The 17,034-nt window shown below is 49.4% G+C and overlaps 1 protein-coding gene across 1 annotated transcript in view; it reads left to right on the plus strand.

Annotated features, from left to right (window-relative positions):
- The window catches only part of LOC140417982 (uncharacterized), a gene marked incomplete at its 5' end in the record, with an annotated part of 69,978 nt that extends 54,187 nt beyond the window's left edge, over nucleotides 1-15,791 (plus strand). Inside the window, one exon of the mRNA XM_072501413.1 lies at nucleotides 13,850-15,791. Within this exon, the coding sequence (XP_072357514.1) occupies nucleotides 13,850-14,776 (927 nt within the window). The remainder of the gene's footprint in view (nucleotides 1-13,849) is intronic.
- Nucleotides 15,792-17,034: the final 1,243 nt, after the last annotated feature.

A 17,034-nucleotide genomic window follows, 5' to 3' on the forward strand; every position in this document is an offset into this window, starting at 1 on the left:
CGTGTGGAGTTTGCACATTCTCGCAGTGACTGTGTGGGTCCCACCCCCACAACCCAAAAAAAGATGTGCAGGGTAGTTGGATTGGCCATGCTAAATTGGCCCTTAATTGTAAAAAATAATTGGCTACTCTAAATTTATTTTAAAAAAGAACTTGGTTTCCAAGCCAGAGTGAAAAAGGAGGCAGTCGAGACACTGATGGGTTAAACGTTGACAGTGAGGTATTTGATAGGCTGAATTTACTGAAAATCGGTAAGTTACCAGAACCGGATGAGACAGATTTAAGGATACGGAGTTTATATTAACTACAAAGGAGAAGAACACAGCAGGAGAACAGCAGAGGTTACAGAGATAGGGAGGGTCACAGGTGCTGAAGGTGGTTGCAGAATTCAGGAGTGTTGTAGGGGTAGACAATGTTACAGAGATAGAGAGGGTCTTCGGGGCTAAAATAATTTTTACACAGAGAGGGAAACTTATATGGACAGAAGGATGCCGGGGCAGAGGGAGGGCTGTGGGGGATGTAGGGTAATGCATGACGGTTAGGTTAAATCACCACAAGTTAGCTCTCCCCCTCAAAGGGGAAAGCAGCCTATGGTCATCTGCAACTATTGCGACTTACTTTACTGTAGGGGAGGGAACTATTATAGAGATAGGGAAGGTTGTTGGGACTGTATGAAGTATGAAAGTTCAGGTGGGGTGTAAAATCAATAGGAGGTTTCAAAGATAGGAAGCGGTGTAGGGATGGGAGGAAGCTACAGAGATAGAGAGAGTTGTAGGGGCTGGAGGATGTGACAGAGACAGGGAGAATTGTACAGTTGAGAGAAGGTAACAGGCATGGGGTGGTATTAAGAGTCTCAACACAGTAACTGGGATGGAGAGAGTTTTATGGCTATTGGGATTATCAGACAAGGGAGCAATTGAGGGGATACAGCAATAGTGAGTATTTTTAGAGGCTGGGGAAGATTACAGCACTGTGTGCATTGTGGGGGCATCGAGGATTTAACAGAAAAAAAGAGGTTGGAGGGGGTTAAAGTGGTTTTAGGGATAAGGTAGGGTTGCAGGGGCTTTAGGGTTGCAGCATCTGGAGGAGATTGCTGTAATTTGATGTGCTATCTAAGAGTTGAGCTAACGGGTATTATGGAGGGTGGAGGGGATGTAGGAACTGAAGAATATTACAACGATAAACAGGGTTATACCTCTTAATGAGGTTGGAGAAATAGGGATAGTTTTGGGATTGGAGGAGGTCACAGAGATAGGAAGGGTTGTAGGAGCTGGAGGATATAGGATGTAGCCTCTGAATGACAAACTCAGATCAGAAGGGGCGAAGGTTTAGTGGATCGTAAAGAGAACTGGAGGGTTCTAGTGGGAGGAAAATGTGAGATTGATGGGGATCGTTGCAGAGATTGGAATTGGTAACAGAGATAGGGCGAGTTAGATGGTCTGGATGTACCGAGAGAGATAGGGCGTGGGGTTCTGCGGTTCCCCAGCCGCGTGGTTCTCGGCGGCGCGCCATTCGCCGGCGGCGGGATTCTTTTTGTTTAAATATTTTATTGGAGGCATTTTCAAATATATACTTAACAAAGAAGAAAAACACAAAATAACCATGGCAACAGCGAACAGCCACAACATCCTTACACCCCCCCACCCCAGAAATCTCCCCCCCCACCTCAACTTGGTGCCACCCCGGGGCCTCCCCGCCCCCCCCTCACCCCGTTTTTTTAAAAGAAACATTTTATTGAGGTATTTCTTTGGCATTGTAACAGCAACAAAATAACAATGTACATAACAAGGAAAATATTAACCTAGTGCAAATACCACCTCCCTCTCCCACAGGTCCTACAATTACTTACCCCCCTAATCTACGCGAGCCTAACCCCCTCCTCCCCCCCTTCTGCTGATGATTAATTCTCCGCGAAGTCGACGGACGGTTGCCACCTCCGGGTGAACCCTAACAGAGACTCTCATGGCAAACTTAATTTTCTCCAGGCAGAGGAAGCCAGCCATGTCCGAAAGCCAAGTCTCCGATTTCAGGGGCTTTGAGTCTCTCCATGCCAGTAATATCCGCCTCCGGGCTACCAGGGAAGCAAAGGCCAGAACATCCGCCTCTTTCTCCTCCTGGATTCCCGGATCCTGCGACAACCCGAAAATCGCCATCTCTGGACTCATTGCCACCCTCGTATTTAATACCTTGGACATGACGTCGGCAAACCCCTGCCAAAATCCCCATAGCCTTGGACATGCCCAGAACATGTGGACATGGTTCACTGGCCCCCCGCGCATTTCGCACACCTGTCCTCCACCACAAAGAATCTGCTCATCCGAGCCACTGTCATGTGGGCCGGTGAACGGCCTTAAATTGGATCCGGCTGAGCCGGGCACATGTTGCGGTCGCGTTGACCCTACTCAGCGTGTCCGCCCAAAGGCCCTCCTCTAACTCTCCCCCCAGCTCCTCCTCCCACGTTTGCTTCGGCTCCTCAGTCTGCGTCTCCTCCAATCCCATAAGCTCTTTATATATGTCCGAGGCGCTTCCCTCTCCTATCCATCCTCTAGAAACCACCTTATCCTGAATCCCCCTTAGCAGCAGGAGTGGGAAGGTTGGTACCTGCTTCCGCAAAAAGTCCCGCACCTGCAGATATCAAAATTCATTTCCCCCCGCCAATGCAAACTTCTCCTCCAGCGCCCTCATACTCGGAAAACTCCCCTCTATAAAACATGTCGCCCATCCTCTCGATCCCCGCTCTCCGCCAAATTCGGAACCCCCCCGTCCATCCTCCCCGGGGCAAAGCAGTGATTATCGCAGATTGGGGACCATACCGATGCCCCCTCTGCTTCCACATTTCCCCTCCACTGCCCCCAGACTCTCAGGCCGCCACCACCACTCAGACTGGTGGAGTACCGCGCTGGCGGGAATGGTAGAGGCGCTGTTACCAACGCCCTCAGACTTGTGCCCTTGCAAGAAGCCACCTCCATGCGCACCCACGCCGGCTTCCCCCCCACCAGTCACCTCCTCACCATGGCTATGTTAGCCGCCCAGTAATAATTGCTGAAATTCGGCAGCGCCAGCTCACGATCCCCCTAACTCCACTCGAGCATTGCCCTCTTCACCCGCGAGGACTTGCCCCCCGTCACACACAGCCCACAATAACTTTATTGACCCGCTGAAAAAAGGACTGCGGGATGAAGATGGGGAGGCATTGAAAAATGAATAGGAATCTTGGGAGGACCGTCATTTTTACCGTTTAATCTCTGCCCGCCAGAGACAACGGGAGCGCATTCCATTTCCGGATCCCTCCTTCATCTGATCCTCCAGCCGGGCCAAATTCTATTTAGTCGCAAATCCATCGCCACTCGGATACCTAGGTACCTGAAACTGTCCCCTACCACTCTGAATGGCAGATCCCGCAGTCGTCTCTCCTGATCTCTCGCCTGGACCACAAACATCTTGCTCTTCCCCATATTGAGCTTATACCCCGAAACCATCCTGGATGACCTGCATCAACTGCTCCGATGGTCGCAGCGCCGCCACCCCAGGCGTCCGGTCCTCGGCCATGCTGTCTCCTGCTGCAGCTTCAACACAGCTCTTGGCTAACTTTTTATTTCTGCCTTTTCGTGCACTTCTGGTTCTTTGCTCCATACACGAATACGTGGAAACAGTGTCCAATTGATTCAGCCTTTGAATTTACTGTTTAAAACCAGAAAAAAGTCCAGGGGAAAGGTCCAAAAGTCCGACCAGAGCGGGAGCCACCAAATGTGCAACTTACTCCTTCATAGCCGCCACCGGAAGTCTCCCTCCATAGCCGCCACCGGAAGTCCAGAGTTGGTGAATTGGCCACTCTACATTGCTCCTTAATTGGAAAGAATGAATTGGGTATTCTAAATTTTAAAAAAAAACACTCCTGTCTCTGCCTGGAATGGACCCACATTGGTCATTGCTAATCTTTTCCTTTTCACATTCCTATAGGAGCTTTTCCAGTCGTTTTTTATGTTTATCGCTCTCATATTCTATTTTCTCTTTATCAGTTTCTTGATCCTCCTTTGCTGAATTCTCAAACAAGTTCTCAATTCTCAGGCTTACGACTATTTTGGCCACTTTGAGTCTCCTCCATTGATCTAATGGAATCTTTAACATTTCTTGTTAGCCACGGTTGCATCACTTTTCCTGTTGGATTTTTGCTCCTTAAAGGAATCTACGTTTGTTGTATTTGTGTGAAATAAGAGTCGCCAAAGTCCCAGAGGACCAGAGTCTGCTTTGCCCTCTTGAGAGAGAGAGAGCTGACTGGTGGTGATTGAATCTGACGGTCACCACACCTCAGGCAAGGGGCAATGTTGAAAAGGTGGGGCCTTCATGGATAACCTCAGCCGGTACGGGAGTTGAACCCCCTGATGTTGGAGTCGCTTTGCATCACAAACCAGCCATCCAGCCAACTGAGTTAATTCTCCCTGGTGTGAACTCGTTGGTGTTTCCGCAGGTTGGATAACGTGGTGATGGCCTTCTCACACGGAGAGCAGGTGAACGGCCTCTCCCCAGTGTGAACTCGCTGGTGTGTCTGCAGGCTGGATAACTCAGAGAATTTATTTCCACACTGAGAGCAGGTGAACAGCCTCTCCCCAGTGTGAATTCGCTGATGTCTCCACAGGTGAGAGAAACCGTGGATATGTGGGGACTGCAGGTGGGATAACTGAGTGACTCCCTTCCCACACTGAGAGCAGGTGAACGGCCTCTCCCCAGTATGAACTCGCTGGTGTATCTGCAGGTTGGATGAGGAAATGAATCTCTTCCCACACTGAGAGCAGGTGAACGGCCACTTGCCGCTATGAACTCGCTCGTGTATCTGCAGGCTGATCAACTGAATGAATCCCTCCCCACACTGAGAGCAGGTGAATGGTCTCTCTCCAGTGTGAACTCACTGGTGTGTCCGCAGACTGGATAACTGACTGAATCCTTTCTCACACTGAGAGCAGGTGAACGGCCTCTCCCCGGTGTGAACTCGCTGGTGTGTCTGCAGGTCAGAATACTGAGTGAATCCCTTCTCACACTGAGAGCAGGTGAAGGGCCTCTCCCCAGTGTGACTACGTTGATGAATCTCCAGCGCAGATGGGACTCTGAATCCCTTCCCACAGTCCCCACATTTCCATCGTTTCTCCATATTCTGGGTCTATCGTGTCTCTCCAGGGCGGACAATCAGTTGACGCCTTGTTCACACACAGAACACGTGTACGGTCTCTCCCCACTGTGAATGGTGTGATGTTTTTTTCAGGCTGTGTAACTGGTTAAAGCTCTTTCCACAGTCAGTGCTCTGGAACACTCTCAGTCAGGTGTGTGTGGCTTGGTGCTTTTCCAGTCATACTGATGTTCAAAATCTTCTCAAGCTGACAGACGAGGCAAACATTTCTCCTTCTAGATTTAAAGTCCGATGACGTTCAGGCCCTGATGAATCGAGTGACCCAGTCTGATCGAGACGTTTAGTTTGAGATATCTGTCTGTAATTCCTCCTTTTCTAATATCTTGTAAAAACAATTTACAAAAGACATCAGTGTCAGTACAGCAGAAATTAAGAACAGACGGGGACTTCGGTTGCGACATGTCGGGAGCGGCCGCATGTGAGGCAGCTCTTATCCGGGGACTTTGTTTTCCATCTTTCTCAGGCCTCTCCGCAGTGTGAACTCACTGGTGTGTCTGCAGGCTGGATAACTCAGAGAATTTATTTCCACACTGAGAGCTGGTGAACAGCCTCTCCCCAGTGTGAACTTGCTGATGTCTCCGCAGATGAGATAACTGAGTGAATCACTTCCCACACTGAACAGTTGAATGGCTTATGCCCAGTGTGAACTCGCTGGTGTGTCTGTCGATGGGATAACTGAGTGAATCCCTTCCCACCCTGAGCAGTTGAACGGCCTCTCCCCAGTGTGAACTCGCTGGTGTGTCTGTAGGCGGGATAACACAGTGAATCCCTCCCGACACTGAGCACAGGTGAACGGCCTCTCCCCGGTGTGAATGCGTTGATGAATCTCAAGTTGAGATGGTGCATTGAATCCCTTCCCACAGTCCCCACATATCCACGGTTTCTCCATGTTTTGTGTCTCCTTGTGTCTCTCCAGGTCAGAAAATTAGTTGGAAGTCTTGTTCACACGTGTCACTCCCCGCTGTGAATGGCACAATGTTGATTCATGGGGGGGTGGGGGGGGCAGGGGGTCTCAGTGCTTTTCCAGTCACAATGATGTTTAAAATCCTTTAGAGGCTGTCAGATTAGGCAAACAGTTCTTCTTCCCTTCTAGATTCAAAGGCTGATGATAGTCAGATTCCCAGGGAATCTGGTGACTCTGTCAGATCGAGACGTTACGTTTGAGATTTCTGTCTGTAATTCCTCCTCTTCTCATATCCTGTAAAAGGAGTTTACAAAAGACATCACTGTCAGCACAGGATAGAAATTCAGAACAGACAATTCTAGTTTCTGGAGAACATTCTTTCCTCTCTCATTCCCCAATACCGAGTCTCTAACGCCTCTTTCTCCCTGTCTTCAGGGAGCGGACTTGGAGGGGCAGAGTCTCGGAGCAGTCAGTATAAAGACCTTTCCTTGGGGATTCACGGCCTACTCGCCAGGCTGTGATTTTGGAGCCGGAATTTGAATACCTTCCGTTGGGAATGCGCTGCCCAGTCTCCAGGTAACGGATCGGAGCTGGAGGACTGAGAGCCGCCTGGTCCTCCAGCCAATCAGAGTGAATGAGAGGCGGGTATGGAGGACTAAGAGCCGACTGGTCCTCCAGCCAATCAGAGATAATGAGGGGCGGGCCTGGAGGACTGAGACTGCCGCTTGGCCCTCCAGCCAGTCAGAGTTAATGAGGTGCGGGGCTGGAGGACTGTGTCAGCCATTTGAGTGAATGAGGGGCGGGACTGGAGGACTGAGACAGACGCATGGTCCTCCAGCACGCAGTGAATGAGGGGCGGGTCTGGAGGACTCAGAGAGCCGCTCGGTCCTCCAGTCAATCAGAGAGAATGAGGGGCGGGGCTAGAGGACGGAGACAGCCGCTCGGTCCTTCAGCCAGTCAGAGTGAATGAGGGGCGGGGTCTAACCTTATTGTTTCCCCTCCCCATCCTCCACTCACTGAACAAATATTTTGGGCATTAACTTGAGCCTGGACCTGGGAAAGAATTTCCCGAACCAGAATCAGGGAGCTGACAACTATTCATCAGGGTTTTGCGGCTCCACAGAGTATTTCCAAATCCTTCCACCCACCTCCTTAGTTTTGCTCGGGCTTTCCAAAACGAACAGGCCCATTATTCCGAATGCGCATGCTCCAAACACCGACAATTCTGCTTGCGTCCCAGAGTCGACCGGTAATGCGCATGTCCATAGCAGAGAGGCAGCTGCGCATGTGCAGAGACCCCCCCCCCACTCCCTGACTTCCCGCTGAAATGTTGACGAAAGGAAAGAGTGGCCACCGGAAGGACTTTGGCCCTCCAGCCAATCAGAGCGCGGGCTTTGTGTGAATGAATATTGAGCTTTACCCAGACTGATACTTCCTCTTGTCTTCAACATCTGTGAGTAAAACAGTTTCTTTTCTCCCCCTTTCCATTTATTTTCTCATTCTGATCTTTAATTGGTGACTTGCAGCAACCGAAGGGAAAGGAAGTGAATCCAGGGAGGGTGCAGACTCTGGAAAGGTTGGCCCAGGTCTCTCTCTCTCAAAGACATTGACATCCTTTGCTCCCTCAGCTTGACACATTTATTTGTCTGGCTAAAACGATGGTACCTTTTATGATTCGCCAGACCCGAGAACACCAAGCTCACCTGTCTGCCACCCCCGAGAACAAAACCACACAACCTAGTCAGATGTCCCCTGTCAAGCTCCACTTAACACAGGAGGAGGTTGTGTTGACCCTGTACATTCTCACTCCACACCCCCTCCACAGAAACCAGATCCAATTCCCCCTTCCACTTTCTCCTCACCTCATTCAGTGGAGCTTGCTCTGCAGACTGTAGATATCTGAAATCCTTCCCTCACCCACGTCAGCAAGAGATAGAATCCAAATCATCAGAGACGGCAGGGGTGCTAAAGGAAACGCCGAGATCTCCTTACGTAGGAAATCATGCATCTAAGAAAATTAGAGCTCGCGAGTTGTAATTTTTCCACCAGTTCATCAAAACCAATAAACCTGCGGTTCACAAACAAGTCACCAAACTTCTCCAGAGCTTCCCTCCTCCAGGACCTAAATCTAAATCCGTAGGCAAAAAGTGGTGAGTCCCATAGAGAGGGGCCAACAACAATATTGAGCTGAGCCAATAGCGTTGCCTGAACTATCTCCAAACCCTCAGTGTAGCCTCCACCACAGGGCTCAAGATCAATTCCATAGGAGAAAACGGAAGCAAGGCATTAACCAAGGCCCGTAAACTGGACCCTGACAAGTGCCTGTCTCCATCTGCCCCCATATAGAATTCAGATCTCTGAATAACCCCAGCACCCTTTCAATATTGGCTGCCCAATAATAGAACAAAGAAAAGTACAGCACAGGAACAGGCCCTTCGGCCCTCCAAGCCTGTGCCGACCATGCTGCCCGACTAAACTACAATCTTCTACACTTCCTGGGTCCGTATCCCTCTATTCCCATCCTATTCATGTATTTGTCAAGATGCTCCTTAAATGTCACTATCGTCCCTGCTTCCACCACCTCCTCCGGTAGTGAGTTCCAGGCACCCACTACCCTCTGTTTAAAAAAACTTGCCTCATACATCTACTCTAAACCTTGCCCCTCGCACCTTAAACCTATGCCCCCGAGTAATTGACCCCTCTACCCTGGGGAAAAGCCTCTGACTATCCACTCTGTCTATGCCCCTCACAATTTTGTAGATCTCTATCAGATCGCCCTTCAACCTCCGTCATTCCAGTGAGAACAAACCGAGTTTATTCAACCGCTCCTCATAGCTAATGCCCTCCATACCAGGCAACATTCTGGTACATCTCTTCTGCACCCTCTCTAAAGCCTCCACATCCGTCTGGTAGTGTGGCGACCAGAATTGAACACTATACTCCAAGTGTGGCCTAACTAAGGTTCTATACAGCTGCAACATGACTTGCCAATTCTTATACTCAATGCCCCGGCCAATGAAGGCAAGCATACTGTATGCCTTCTTGACTACCTTCTCCACCTGTGTTGCCCCTTTCAGTGACCTGTGAACCTGTACACCTAGATCTCTCTGACTTTCAATACTCATGAGGGGTCTACCATTCACTGTATATTCCCTACCTGCATTAGACCTTCCAAAATGCATTACCTCACATTTGTTCGGATTAAACTCCATCTGCCATCTCTCCGCCCAAGTCTCCAAAACAATCTAAATCCTGCTGTATCCTCTGACAGTCCTCATCGCTATCCGCAATTCCACCAACCTTTGTGTCGTCTGCAAACTTACTAATCAGACTAGTTACATTTTCCTCCAAATCATTTATATATACTACAAACAGCAAAGGTCCCAGCACTGATCCCTGCGGAACACCACTAGTCACAGCCCTCCAATTAGAAAAGCATCCTTCCATTGCTCCTCTCTGCCTTCTATGGCCTAGCCAGTTCTGTATCCACCTTGCCAGCTCACTCCTGATCCCGTGTGACTTCACCTTTTGTACTAGTCTACCATGAGGGACCTTGTCAAAGGCCTTACTGAAGTCCATATAGACAACATCCACTGCCCTACCTGTATCAATCATCTTTGTGACCTCCTCGAAAAACTCTATCAAGTTAGTGAGGCACGACCTCCCCTTCACAAAACCATGCTGCCTCTCACTAATACGTCCATTTGCTTCCAAATGGGAGTAGATCCTGTCTCGAAGAATTCTCTCCAGTAATTTCCCTATCACTGACGTAAGGCTCACCGGCCTGTAGTTCCCTGGATTATCCTTGCTACCCTTCTTAAACAGATGAAATATGGCTAAGCCAGTCTCTCTCTCTCTGCAGGAATGTCCTGCAAATCCTCGGGGTCCTTCCCACCCAAATGAAAGAAGTAATCAGCGTATTGATTTTAACATTGGATGATTTGGGAAGAAAGATAAAAGATAGGGAGACATTGGAAAAGAAACAGCAACCTCGGAAGGATGTTCATGTTAACCATCTGAACCCTGTCGGCCAAAGACAGTGGGAGGTTGCCACCTCTGCAAATCTGCCCTGACCTCATTCACCAGCCGAGCAAACTGACATTTCTGAAGAGAGGCCCACTCGTGGGCTACCTGGATTCCCAGATAACCAAGCTGGATCTGGCAAGGTTAAAAGGCAACATCCCCAGGTCAGCCCCCCTCTCTGGGGGATCACCAGATAATATGAGCTCTTGTCCGGATTTACTCTGTACCCAGAAAAGGAGTCAAAACTCCACAAAAGCTTCATTATCTCATCCATCATGGAGACTGGGTCCGTGATATAAAGAAGCAGATCATCTGCATACAGGGACACCCTGTGCTCTCTCCCTCGCCTCTCTAACCCTGTCCATCACCCGGAAAACCTCAACGTAGTAGCCAATGGCTTTATTCATAGTATTATCGAATTCCTACAGTACAGAAGGAGGCAATTCGGCCCATCAAGTCTGCACCGCCCCTCTGAAAGAGCATCCTACCTAGGCCCACACCTCTACCCTATTCCTGTAACCCAACCATCCCCTTTTGGACACTAGGGGGATGTTTATCACGGCCGGTCCACCTCACCTGAACATCTTTGGACTGTGGGAGGAAACCGGAGCTCCAGGAGGAAACGCACTCAGATACGAGGAGAAAGGGCAAACTCCACACAGACAGTCACCCAAGGCTGGAATTGAACCCGGGTCCATGGTGCTGTGAGGCAGCAGTGCTAACCACTGTGCCACCATGCCACCCCAAGGCAAACAGAAGCAGAGACAGTGGGCAACACTGCCTTGTGCCCCTATCCAACTGAAAATAACCTGAGCTCAGCATATTTGTATAAACACTAGTGGTGGGAGGCCTTTATAACAACGGATCCAAGGTATGAATTTCTGCCCCCCAATCTGCTCCATGAAGTTAGATGGGTTCTTGATTAATAAGGGGATCAGGGGTTATGGGGAGAACGCAGGAGAATGGGGATGAGAAAATATCAGCCATGATTGAATGACGGAGCAGACTCGATGGGCCGAGTGGCCTAATTCTGCTCCTATGTCATATGGTCTTATGAAAGTCACCACCACTTCGGCCACCCCGAAGGAATCACAGACCTGGGCATAGATCGGTCAGACTAGGATCCAAAACACAATTAAAGTCTCCCCCCAAGATTAGCTGATGTGTGTCCAAGTCAGGAATAGAGGTCAGTAATTTATTAATATAAACTGTGATCGTCCCAATTCGGAGTGGACACATGTACTGGGACTATCAAGGTGCCCACGAAAGACCCACTGACAATCACGTGTCTCCCATTCGGATCTGTCAGAATTCGAAAAGCTGAAAAAGAAACGCTTTTACTTATCAACACTGCGGTCCCCTGGGACCTACATCTGTCCCACCCAAGCCTTCCGTAACCGTGTCTGATCCTGACCCGCAAATGGCTCTCCTGCAAAAACACCACATCCGCATTCAAACTCTTCACATAAGCGAATATCCCTGATCTCTTCACTAGACCGTTCAACCCCCTCACATCCTCACATTCCAAATGGCCAGTCGGATTGAGGGTTTACCCCCACCCACCCCGTACCCCAGTCAGCCATATCCACCAAAAGAGATCATTCTAAAATGACTGAAAAAGTATCGGCATCGAGCCCACCTGAGTCGGCCACCAGCCCCCCAACAAAACAGAGCAAAGAGCAAGCTGTAGTCACTGTCGATAAACCCTCCCCATCCCCCAGCTCCCCATCCCCCAGCTCCCCATCCCCCAGCTCCTCATCCTCCAGCTCCCCATCCCCCAGCTCCCCATCCCCCAGCTCCCCATCCCCCAGCTCCCCATCCCCCAGCTCCCCATCCCCCAGCTCCCCATCCCCCAGCTCTCCATCCCCCAGCTCTCCATCCCCCAGCTCTCCATCCCCCAGCTCTCCATCCCCCAGCTCTCCATCCCCCAGCTCCCCATCCCCCAGCTCCCCATCTCCCTGCCTCTCATTAAAAGCACAACCAAAAGCCCGAAGAACCCCCCCAGACCCTTAGCTCAACAATCCTTGCTCAACAATCCTTAACGCCAAACAGAACCAACACACTCAGCCCATAATCTAAAACCTATACTATGTTAATGAGCTGCAGTTACCCCCACCACTTCGTTCCCATTAACTACCTTCTTCAGCTCGCAGGGCAACTCCCCCCCGGGGCATATAAAACTGAGTAACCATAACAAACCCCCCTCCCACCTGCACCCAACTTTAAATAAAGGAAACCCCCACCCCCACAAAAAAACAGTCAAATACAAACTGGTACAAGAAACCCCAACAAGACCCCAAAACCACAATCCCTCTCCAAAAACAACAAGACCCCATATATAATACAAAAATACCGAGCCTGAGCTTCCTCACAAAAGCATCGGCATCATCCAGCGCCTCAAAAGTAGTGGTCTTTTGAATTAAAACTCACTGGGAGGTGTGCTGGGTAAACCACCCCAAACCGAACACCACGTATGAAAAGTGCAGCCTTGGGCTTGATAAATGCCGCCCTCTTTTTTGGCAGCTCCGCCCCCACATCCCGATGGGGCCTGATGGCATGGCTATCCCATTTGTAGTTACGGTGATCATTCGCCCACCTCAGGACTCGTTCCTTATCCCGGTAACTGTGGAACCTGACGGTAATTGCCCGAGGTGGCTCTCCTGGGCAAGGCGTCTGACAGAGCGAGTGATGGGCCCCATCCAGCTCAGGAAGGAACAACTGTTCACCCTCCCCACCATCTTCCCAAACATCCTGGACGTGTATTCAGTCGGGTGCGGGCCCTCCAATCCCTCCAGCAGCCCCATAACGCGAAGAGTTTGTCTCCTGAAGCGATTCTCTAAGTCGTCTACTTTGGCACATAGAGATTTGTTATTATCAGCCAAAAGACCATCTTAGCCTCTAAAGAGACAATCCGCTTGCTCTTCATCGAAAGAGCCACCCCCATGCCCTGCACCCTTTACCGTTTATCAATTGAATAGGAGCTGGGGGCTTCTCGGTTGATATAGGGAAATCCTCGGAGATAGTCGGCTGTTGCTAAGATGCCCATGAGCATCTCAACTGACAACACTATAACTTTCGCTTCGGCAGCAGCCGCCGCCATTTTGTTTCCAATGAGCCTGGAAAAGAATCTGAATCGGATGACGATTCTTTGCCCGCTGGCTTCTTCAAACTTGGTTTCTTGGACATTTCCACAGTAATTGAGCTTTATCCCATTGACAAATTTGAAATATCCCCAAACCCCCTCAAAGACCGGGTGAAAAAGATGGAAAACAAAGTCCCCGGATGAGAGCTGCCTCATATGCGGCCGCTCCCGACATGTCGCAACCGGAAGTCCCCATGTGTTCTGAGTTTCTGTCCTGTACTGACACTGATGTGTTTTGTAAATTGTTTTTACAGGATATTAGAAAAGGACGAATTACAGACAGATATCTCAAACTAAGCGTCTCGATCAGACTGGGTCACTCGATTCATCAGGGCCTGAACATCATCGGACTTTGAATCTAGAAGGAGAAATGTTTGCCTCGTCTGTTGGCTTGAGAAGATTTTAAAACATGAGTGTGACTGGAAAAGCACCGAGACACACACACCCGAGTGAGAGTGTTCCAGAGCACTGACTGTGGAAAGAGCTCTAATCAGTTACACAGCCTGAAAAAACAGCAGGAAGAGACCGTACACGTGTTCTGTGTGTGAACAAGGCGTCAACTGATTGTCCGCCCTGGAGAGACACAAATAGACCCAAAATATGGAGAAACGATGGAAATGTGGGGACTGTGGGAAGGGATTCAGAGTCCCATCTGCGCTGGAGATTCATCGACGCATTCACACTGGGGAGAGGCCATTCACCTGCTCTCAGTGTGGGAAAGGATTCATTTCCTCATCCAACCTGCAGAGACACCAGCGAGTTTACACAGGGGAGAGGCCGTTTACCTGCTCCCAGTGTGGGAAGGGATTCACTCAGTTATCCCACCTGCAGATACACCAGCGAGTTCACACTGGGGAGAGGCCGTTCACCTGCTCTCAGTGTGAGAAGAGATTCACTCAGTTGATCAGCCTGCAGATACACCAGCGAACTCACACTGGGGAGAGGTTGTTCACCTGCTCCCAGTGTGGGAAAGGATTCACTCGGTTCGATAACTTGCAGTCACATCAGCGAGTTCACACTGGGGAGAGGCCGTTCACCTGCTCCCAGTGTGGGAAGGGATTCACTCGCTTATCCCACCTGCAGACACACCAGCAAGTTCACACTGGGGAGAAGCCATTCACCTGCTCCCAGTGTGGGAAGGCATTCACTCATATGTCCAGCCTGCAGTCACACCAGCGAGTTCACACTGGGGAGAGGACATTCGCCTGCTCCCAGTGTGGGAAGGGATTCACTCGGTTATCCCACCTGCAGACACACCAGCGAGTTCACACTGGGGAGAGGCCATTCACCTGTTCTCAGTGTGGGAAGACATTCACTTTGTTATCCAACCTGCGGGCACACCGTCAAGTTCACACTGGGGAGAAGCCATTCGCCTGCTCTCATTGTAGGAAGGGATTCACTCGGTTATCCAACCTACAGAGACACCAGCGACTTCACACTGGGGAGAGGCCGTTCACCTGCTCTCAGTGTGGGAAGGGATTCCGTGATTCATCGCACCTGCTGAGACACAAACAAGTTCACAAGTGATTACAGGGGTTGGATTCTGCTGTTAGTGTTGCTACTCTCAATTACATCCAGGACTGCATTTTGTTCATTCTGACAGTTGGTCAATGGGAATGGTTGGAGAGTTTCCTCTACTGGACTGGCCGGTCTCATGACTTTGACTCCAGTGGGCTGTTGCTCTTCGAGCCTTGTTGCGAATACCTGGTTTCAAATTTCACAAGGATCACAGATTGAAAGTTGGTTTGGAAGTTGGAAGATGGTTCCTTCCCATTTCTGTTTGGATCCCCCTAAAGCATGCCACCTTGCCATGGAGATGGGCCATGGAGGGTACATGGTTCTTTTGTTTAATTTATCTCTTGTGTTTCTCGCAGAAGAAAATTATCAAGGTATGGGGCAGGTTGTCTGACATGGACTGAGAAACAACATTAAATGGTGTGATTGGAGACAGGCAATAACTAATATTTCAGGGGATTGGTTAGCTCAGTTGGCTGGATGGCTGGTTTGTGATACTGAACGACACCAACAGTGTGGGTTCAACTGCCGTACCGGCTGAGGCCATCCATGAAGGCCCCGCCTCCTCAACATTGTCCCTCGTCTGAGGTGTGGTGACCCTCAGATTAAATCGCCACCAGTCAGCTCACTCTCTTTCTCACAAAGGGGGATGCTCTTATGGAATTCTGACAATGGTACCAGCCAGTAACAAGGTTAAGATAAGTGAGTTATGTATACACGAGACCCAAGGATGGTCGATGAGGGGGTCTGGAAGGCATCATGAGTTCATGAGTAACCCCCTAGCTGTCCATGAGCTGATCACGCAATTCCCTGCTGCCCAGTAACCACTTTCATTGGATCTACCAGTCAATGTGTGCAACCTATAATCATTGTGATTGGATCGTGTCCGGCTGAGTTGGGCTGACTAACTATTTGAAATTGTATAAATGATGATGATTCCCTTTGTTCAGTGGAGAGGTATCTGCCTTTGCCCAGAGGCTTACTCCCCGCCGGTGTTACAACAATAAACTGTTTGATGTTTGAAGCAGACCTGAATGTCGAGGGATTCTTTTGGATTCATTCATGCGAACAGAAGCATAACCTACTTTTGTATTCAATTCCCCCACAATAAACAATAACATTCTATTAGCTTTCCTAATTACTTGCTGTACCTGTATACTCGCCTTTTGTGATTCATGCTCTTGGACACCCAGATCCCTCTGAATCTCAGAGTTCTGCAATCTCTGACCATTCAGAAAATAAGATTTTTTATTCTTTCTCAAACATGGACAATTTCACATTTTCCCACATTGTTCTCCATTTCCCAGATCTTTTCCCACTCACGTAACTTATCTATATCCCTTCGTAGTTTCATGTCCCCTTCACAATTTACTTACCTACCTACCTTTGCAACATTGGAACATAGGAGCAGGACTTGGCCATTCAGCCCGTCGAGCCTGCTCCACCATTCAACACGATCATGGCTGACCATCCACTTCAATGCCTTTTTCCCCACACTATCTCCATATCCCTTGTGTTATTGGGATTTAGAAATCTGTCAGCCTCTGCTTTAAACACACACAGTGACTGAGCTCCCACAGCCCTCTGGGGTGGAAAATTCCAAAGATTCACAACCCTCTGAGTAAAGAAATGTCTCCTCTGAGACCGGTCCTAAGTGGCTTCCCCCTTATTTTGAAATTGTGTCCCCTGGTTCTAGACTCCCCAACCAGGGGAAACATCTCACCTGCATCTCGCCTGTCTATTCCTTTATGGATTTTGTAGGTTTCATTGTGATCACTTCTCATTATTTGACACTAGAGAACACAGGCCAGGTTTCCCCAATCTCTCCTCTAAGGGCAGTCCTGCCACCCCCGGAACAAGTCTGGTGAACCTTTATTGCCCTTTCCCTCTGGCGACAAGGGCAGTAAAACTACACACAGTGCTCCAGCTGCGGCCTGACCATGGTTCTACACAACAGGTACATTCTGGACAGTCTCATGACTTTGCATTAATTTTATCCTGGATAGTATGGGGGAAGAGGTGGCCTAGTGGTATTGCCGCTGGACTAATAATCCAGAGACCCAGGTATTATTCTGGGGTTCGAATCCCACCAGGGCAGATGGTGAAATTTGAATTCAATAAAAGTTTGGAATTCAAAGTCTAATGATGACCATGAAACTATTATCGATTGTTGTAAAAACCCATCTGTTTTACTAATGTCCTTCAGTGAAGGAAATCTGCCATCCTTACCCGGTCTGGCCCACATGTGACTCCAGAGCCACACAGATGTG

The sequence above is a fragment of the Scyliorhinus torazame genome, chromosome 5 (genome assembly GCF_047496885.1).
Source record: "Scyliorhinus torazame isolate Kashiwa2021f chromosome 5, sScyTor2.1, whole genome shotgun sequence".
NCBI lineage: Eukaryota > Metazoa > Chordata > Chondrichthyes > Carcharhiniformes > Scyliorhinidae > Scyliorhinus > Scyliorhinus torazame.